Source organism: Lepidothrix coronata, unplaced genomic scaffold (genome assembly GCF_001604755.1).
Source record: "Lepidothrix coronata isolate B3197 unplaced genomic scaffold, Lepidothrix_coronata-1.0 Scaffold48, whole genome shotgun sequence".
Classification (NCBI taxonomy): domain Eukaryota; kingdom Metazoa; phylum Chordata; class Aves; order Passeriformes; family Pipridae; genus Lepidothrix; species Lepidothrix coronata.
Genome location: NW_016690228.1, coordinates 3,732,268 through 3,740,491, shown reverse-complemented (window position 1 = coordinate 3,740,491; position 8,224 = coordinate 3,732,268). Strand labels below are relative to the sequence as shown.

Here is an 8,224-nt window from a genome sequence, read left to right as displayed (position 1 = left end):
AGTGACAGTCAAAGAGGCTTTGTTACCATGGACTTTTTTAGACATCTACCCTTTCCCCAACTTGAGCACTGGCAATGTCAGTTCTGACTTGTATTAATGGAAGTACTTTTTCTTTGAAATTATATTTTGATTAATATCACAGGGTTTTATTCACATCCTTTGTTTTTGGCTAAGGAAAAATATGGAGCTATGTGCATGTGTGCATTGCATGCACACGTTCATGAACATAAAGATTCAAAAGAAAATGAGGGGAAAATACCACTTCTGACCAAGCCTAACAATTCTGAAAGGAAAATTTATACACATTTTATACTTTTGTTTTTTAATAAGAGGTGACATGCTGCCCTAGTGCTGACTTGTAGTAGAATAGATTTAAAATTCTTGGACCATCAGTAGCAAGAAATCACAGGGCTGTACTTACAGAGGTCATTAACTGTCCGGACATCTGTTGGGTAACAAATTCTGCCAAACATAGATCATGAAATGGTTCTTGAATTATGCAGAGGATAATTTCACAATCCAGAAACCAGAGAATTCAAGCAGAGAAAGAGCTGTGTAAGACCTTCTTATTGCCAGTTGGGAAGAAATTCACTACAGTGTCAGAATTACAGGAAAGTTTGGTGCTAGTGGAAGTGGCCTGCTGGATTGCTAGCAGTAGAATAAGGAGCAGATTTAGACAATGGTCACAATTACAGTTACATACTCCACAAAGTAATTGACATTATAGCAAAATTGGCTGTAATAATTAGAGGGATACTGTGACAAAAGTAAACTTCAAATGTCTTAGTGAAAACTACTGGTAAAACATGTTAGCACACAAGTAATAAATTTCAGTATAATAAAATGGGAATTAGGAAACAATAAGCAGATGCAGAAATGGGAAAATTTGTGCTATGTTGGAAACAAGCTAGAACATTCTAAACAATGTATAATATAAAGCATAACACACTCTCATTCCCCTGGAAAAAGGAATACTGTCCCATTTCCCATAAGTTAACTGTAGTAGCCAGTGGGTAGAGGATCACAATTGAGTCCAATTGTGCTGCACTGGACTATAATTGGGTTAAAGGGCTGTCATTTACTTATGAAATGAGAGCTCAAATGATATCTCTCAACCTTTGGAATCAGGAGTTAGTCTGGCATCAGGAGTTACTTATTAGCTGCTACAGAAGTCCAGCACACAGCACAACCAATCATTGAAAACATGAAGAGTGAAAACACTTGTCAGGGCAAATGAGTTGTTTTGGCTTTTTTCCCTTGGACAGCTGAGGAAAGCCATACTGAATAACTAAGTAGAAATGTCAAGAAAAACATATTGTAACTTTTTGTGAAAGAGAGGATAAAGAGGACCTGGAATGGAAGACATGAAGAAAAATAAGATTTGATCAAAGAAAATAAAATACATTAAAAAACCCCTGCAATACCTTGAAAAGTAATGGAACGGATATAATAGTTAAAAGCCTGGGGGGGGTGTCTCCTTTGGATTGTTAAATTTTATCTTCCTTTGAGACCTCAGTTATATAAATCACTCTTAGCTGTATTCAGAACTCACCTAAACCAGTCAACAGGAATGCACACAGGGCCAAGGTCCTAGGAAAAAAGAATAATAGAAAATAGAAATATTTTAAAGGAGGGAAAGAACAGGATAAACTCAGAGCATATGTTACATTTATCATACAACCAGTGTACACGCACACTCTGCCAAACCTGGAAAAGCATACACTTAGTGTCAACCTGAATTATGGGATAGGATTTCTTGGAGTTTTTGCTTTGGACCCACGTTTGGAAAATAACCATAAATGGTATGTTGCCTTAAAAATGGCTTACCAACAGGAAAATATTAGAACTGATCCTGAAACACCCAAGGCTTTCTGATTGCAACATCAGGAAATTGACAGCCATCTCCAGCAACAAAAGAACTCATCACGGACCAAAACAGAACTGGTTGGTGAAGACCGTCGTTATGAAAAAAGGTTACGCTTGTAATTCAGGGTTTGTTATAAGCTGGTCTCAAGTCAATTCTAAAATTTTCCTAATGAGAAATGCTTTTGTGATCTCAACTCAGTAAGAATTATCCTTTTGTGACTTTCAAAGCTGTGTTTTAGTTGTCCTTCCTTCCCATTTGAAGTATTTCTAAAACAAGACACTATTTCTCTGGAAATTGGTGCAAGACAGATTTTCCCACTGTGGCACCCATTCAAGTTTTCTATGACAACTAGGCTTTATATCAAGGTTTCAGTGTGTACATAAAAGTGGAAAAAAATCCTTTCACTTAATTTAAACCGCATCTTTTGAATAATATATTCAGGAAACAGTCCCAAGCACCTTGCCATAGGTGCTCGAAGTCATGGAATACAGAACAGATTTCTTCCCTGGATGAAAGAGGCTTTATCAGGTTTATTTTATTCTAGAAGACTTATGTCTGTGCTTTATAGATGGCTTTTGTAGAGGTTTCCGATCAGCTACTAGTTGAGATTTGATAAGTTTTTATTAACTGCTAAGTGGAAAAAGATGGACCAATTGGTCTGTATTCCATTCAACATCAGTCATTCCAGCTGCTTTGCAGGGAGCAACTGAGTGCATCTTTCTTTTAGAGTGCAGTTTGATTTTGGGCAAAAGATGGCAAGGCATAATAATGACATTTAATGACATTAATGACATAATGATAATGAACTTCTACAGCGTGGCAATATTTTAAACAAAGAACTCCCAGCTCTCAAATACCACACACAGGTGTGATACCTCAGTGGGAAGCAACTTAGGGATGAATGAATAATTCTGTCCTCTTGTTTACCAAGACTATACACATTACATTTGCCATTAAAAAAAAAAACAAACCAAGCACCAAAACAGACTACCTCATTGCATTGCCTCTCTGGGAAGTGCTTGTAGGCTATCTTTTAGCTGCAAGTGCTTTATAATCCAAGCTGACTGTAGCTGAAATTGGTGTCCCTTAGCTGCTTGATTAGTTAGATAAATTTTGCATGCTTGTGCCTGGGATCCATGGTAATGGAGTTACGTTGCTAAGCTATGAAATGCGCGGGAGGGTCCAGCACTTCGGGAAGGATATGATTTCCAGGGCTAATGAAACTTGGTAGTGAAGGCAAGAAGGAATGCTTGGAGGAATGAACAACAGCAATCCATGGAACAGTGACAGGGAGGGGATTGCTCAGGTCAGCAGGTACAAGCAGGGCAGCAATGCCCCAGGAAAGCTTCCCTGTGAGGGATGTAACAACCATTGGAATTATCGTTTAAAAGTGGTGTTGCGGGGGATGAGTCTAAAAATTCCTGTCACCCTGAGGAAAGCCTGCATGGCAACATTGTTACAGGTATTTGTGTGGAGGATGCATTAACCCCTTACCACATACGCAGGAGCTTTTAACCAGGGCTACAAGAAGAGCTAAACAAAGCCAGGGCAGACTGCTACACGTGGTGGCTCTCAGACTTTCGGGTAGACATAATGATATGTCTGGCCATCCTAGCAAGAGAGGATTTATTTTTTCCCCCTGGCATAACAAGCAAAGGTCTCTTCAGACTTGTTGTTTTAGTGAATGCAGAAGACTCCTCCTGTGTTCAAGGCCGGGAGGTGGCTGGCGGGAAGCTGTGAAGTCTGTACCCAGATTACCCTGGGTACTCTGGTGTTACCAGTAATCAAATCGACTGCTGCTGCCTGCTGCTACCAGCATCTCAAGGATGGAAAATAAGAGGAAAGAACGAAGTGGAGGAAGGGGAGGATGGGAAGGAAAAACGGAAGAGCAGATAAAATAGCTTTTGCATGCTAGAGAGTGTTTTCTGCTCCCTTTGGGTCTTGACACAAGAGCTGAGATCCTCAAGAGACAGGATAAACTTAAAGGCCCAGAGCTGAGACAGGTTTTTATTCTTGACCAGAGTCCTAACTCAAGTGCAAGGAGCAATGTAACACATCAAGAAGGATAAATAAGAACAGTATATCTATTTGAATTCTCATATGTACCCCCTTATTGGAACTGTAATTTTGAAAAGTTTGTTTTAAGTAGCTTTCGCCATGTTAGATTTAATATTTCCCCATAGTACCAAATAGGAGAGGACCTGCTCTGCTAAACCCTGTTAAATGCATGTGAAGACAGTTCATCGTCCAGAAGACCTTTCAATCTAAGACCAGTAAAAGTAAAGGAAAAGCGTGTATCAAACATACTATTTATTTAATGACAAAAGCCTCCTTGTCTTCTATTCAGGTGCCTTGCAACCTCTCCATCATTAATGGACTGAATTCTGCTGTCACAGGACAGGTGGTCCTTGAAGAGACCAAATTTTCCTCTGAAATAACCTTACTGTGCACTTCCATAACTTTCTTTGAAAGTACCAGAGTATTTCATAAATACTTATGAACTTAGTCTCCTTGTTCAGTTTGCCCAGTTAGAAAACAAATTATATCAATGCACCTTGCATTTTCATGTTAACTATTCTTCCCCTGGATGGTACACTGCTGTTCACTGCAGTTCCAAATCCCAAGCCAGGAAACAGCAAGGGATTTGGATGACTGGAGGGGTGGTGGGGAATACAAAAATCCCTAGGAAGCTTCAAAGGCTATCTTCTGGGCTTCCCAATGGATGGACAAGGGAAAAGAGACAGTCTTTGAAGATGGGCGAAGAGAAGCCAGAATGTCACTTCTTTTAGATGTCATCATTCTGCAGAGGGATGTAATTTTACTGTGTTCTAGTGCTAGGGAAGCCAAAGTACAGGCTTCTAAAAGGTGCTGAACAGTTTCAAAGGAAGGTAGCTGCCTCTGCAAATTTTGGAAAAACAGGCATCTTCAGTTCAAGTCCTAGAATATACATAAAAAACTGAATCCAGTTATCTTAAGGCCACTTTTCTGAAAAAAAATTTGGGGTTACATCTTATCTGATCCCAGCCTTCTCAGTAATTATTCAGTCCAGGATGAGTTTTATATGTTTCCCTAGGCTGCCTGAATTATAAGATTAAATCACTTTCTCTTTGGTAACAATTTCAGGAAAAGGAAAAAAAATACCGGGTCAAAACCCGCTGAACTGAAACTAGTAAAAAACCCAACAGGACAACAACAAAACCCCTCAACGATATAAGCTGCCATATATGCAAGACAAGTGACAAATAAAATTTTATTTATAGAAAAAAATCAAGTAAGTTGAATGCACAGGACTTGGCTAAAGGAAGACTAAAAAAGACACAAGTGTTAAAAGATAAATTGAAACTTGGAATGCTGTATAAAGATATATATTTTAATGATATACAGTAATATAAAATTATGAGAAGGAAAATATAAGACCATTAAACAGGGGAAAAAAAGTTTAATAATGACAATCTAAAAGGCTACAGAATTGTATTGTGAAGGAAGCTCTGACAAATTTACCTGTGTCATTAAAACCTGGACTGACTAAGATCTGGAAATACTCTATACTGAGAAGGAGAAAGCCAATTAGAAAATTTTACTTCTCAGATCTGCTTGAAGGTCTTTAGCACAACATCTTCCATTCAAGCCTGCAGTTTAGGACAAAATAAGGCTAACACTATGTGATAATACAACAGAAGTCTCACAAACATAGACTTGGAGAAGAAGCTGTTTAAGGAAAAACACGGTAACAAGAAATGATACCAAAAATGCTCTTCAATGTTTTTCATATGATGGGTTTTTTCAGGTATATTTTCACACTTATATTTGATTTTTGGTTTATTGACTTAGCGTTCAAATGTAAAGTCAAATTTGCATTTTCAATGCTATCTCATTTGCCTCCAAATGAACAACACCCATTCTAAAGATCAGAAGATGAGTAGTCTTAGACACACATAGCTATTCATGCTTTCTTGTACATGTACAAGAAATACAAATCAGTATGAAAGTAGCCGGAATCTTTTTCATCATCAGGACAGTAACAGTATTCCTCCAGCCAGAATCGTGCTGAAATAATTCATCTAGATTCAGCAGAAAAAATAGAACTGGCTCATTTAGACTATGCATGGGGTAAAACTTTGTATGTTAAAATGTAAAAACAAACAAACAAACAAAAACAAAATGGAAAAAAAACCAAGAAAGATGCATCTGTTTTCACTGACAGCCTCACTGTCCCTGCTCAGCTGTGTCAGTTCTGCCAGTAATGAGCATAAGAACTAATATCACTGGGTTTTGTTCCTTTGCAGTAAATTATAAATGCAACTCCGATGGCAGTACAAGCCATTACAACTCTGACATCAAGAGGCTGAGGCACACTTAAGGCTTGGGTTGATTACCTGTCTTTGAAAGAATCTCTCAAAATTAATCAAATTGCCCTGCTCCCCGCAGAAGAGTACGAATGTGTACCACAGAAAACACACACCCAGCCTTAATTCTGTCCTGTAAGGGATCTAATATAAGGTGCACAGGAGTGGTAAGGACTGGCTGTTCCAAATGGCCTCAAAGAAGCAAGCATATACAGAAAAGTACAGTACAGTGGTTTGCCTCGTATAAATCCCATAGTAACTGTAAGTTTTGTCTGTAGGATTCCTCCATCGGTGGTAATCACCAGGGCTGAGGGACCAGGGTAGAGTGGGGCCAGCTGCTTCGGTCTCACCTTCCTCTTGTGTTGGGCAGAGAAAGTTACAGCGTGCCTACAGTTTACAACACTCAAAGATGATGCAGAATTCATGCTGGTTTATGACCAATTCTACCATCATGAATTAACATGGCTTTTCCCCTCCTCTCTCTTCATTTACTGGCAACAAAACTTAAAAATTCCAAACAACCCTTCAGGATTTATGCAAAGTCTTCATGGCCCAGACTACCTTTCACTATGACATTTTCTTGGTGTGGCAAGGACTCTAAAATGCTTCTTTTCCAGCATTTTGAGGAAGGAACCGTTCTAGAAGTTTCCCATTTTTCAGATGCTCTACAAGAAGATGCATGATGTTTGACATGTAAAAGGATGATCAATGAAACATCAGCAACATACAAACAGGAGAGAAGGTGGCATGCCTGAAGAATGTACCTATTCTAGAGATTAAAAGGAAGCCAATCAAAGGCCAACATCATACACTCAGTCAACATTACTCCAAAATGAAGTTACTAATCCCAAGGGCTAATTTGTTAAAAGCAGCACTGCAGCCTTTACCTAATAACTTGAATCCCACCACCTTAGGGAGACAATTACTACAAGACCAGCAGCCAATCTTGCTGACCTTAGGAGCTGCAGAAGATACCTGCCACCTTCTGTGGGGAGCTGAGGGAAAAAATGATGTCCCAAAATACCTCTGTAGAGAGAAAATTACTATGAACCAAGCCTCTCGGACAGTTCAAATATTTTACTGTTTAATGGGGATTGGTGAGCAGCTGGATTCCAGGGCAGCCCAGCAATGTGGCCTCTGTGGCACCTGTTGGTTTGCACCCTCTAACAGCAGGAATTCAGATTAAACAATAGAACCTGTACCAGAACAGCCTTGCTGCAGGTCATGGGACCCAGCACCAGTGCTAGAGCTCTAACACTGAACTGCTGGAAAGATACAAGCAGCTCAAGAGCCAGTGGGTGCACATGAGCTTGGCCACCACCAGCGGGATCCACACTGAGAAATACTCATAGTAAAAGATGTTACTTCCAAAGAAATCCAGTTGCTGTATTTTGGTCTGCATTGACTCCAAAGATTCCTTCCCAGCTCTCACAGGATCCTTGAGACTGGAGATTCCTTAATGGCCTTGAATGGTGAACTGGCTGAAAGGAAGTATCCTTGATTTCACTCCAAAGTCTAAGAAGGGCTGGCAGAGGTCACAGGTGCAGCACCAATAGGAAAGCCAAAATAAGCTGCTTGAAGGCATAAGAATGCATACCAATTTGTAACGGAAGTGTGATTCTATTCCTCTCTCTTCTAGAAAAGCAAATCTTTCATTAATCTTAAAAAAAAAAAAAAAAAAAAAAAGCCCAACCAGCTCTTGCCTAACAAGACACAAATCTTGCCTGGAAGACCAAGATGAATCAAACCAGAATGCTGCCAATTTTATCTTGGGAGAAGGAAGGAGCACAGTGGCTGCATACCTTCTAGAGCAGTGGCTGTGGGAGCACGTCAGCTAGATCAGGAGGAAAAAACCCCAAAAATACCAGTTGGATAGGAAACAAAGCAATCTCCTGAACAGATTATGCTAAGAAATGGCTCTGGAGTTACTGCTCCAAGGCTATGAGAGCAGAAACTGCAGACTCAATTGCTGGGAAAACAACGCCCAACAAATTGCCAAAGAACTGAGAAC

At 39.6% G+C, this 8,224-nt stretch overlaps 1 protein-coding gene across 1 annotated transcript in view; it reads right to left on the bottom strand.

Annotated features, from left to right (window-relative positions):
* WDFY2 (WD repeat and FYVE domain containing 2) overlaps nucleotides 1–8,224 on the bottom strand; it is a 95,284-nt gene that overhangs the window by 86,224 nt on the left and 836 nt on the right. The window contains exon 2 of the mRNA XM_017815019.1: nucleotides 1,553–1,590. Within this exon, the coding sequence (XP_017670508.1) occupies nucleotides 1,553–1,590 (38 nt within the window). The remainder of the gene's footprint in view (nucleotides 1–1,552; nucleotides 1,591–8,224) is intronic.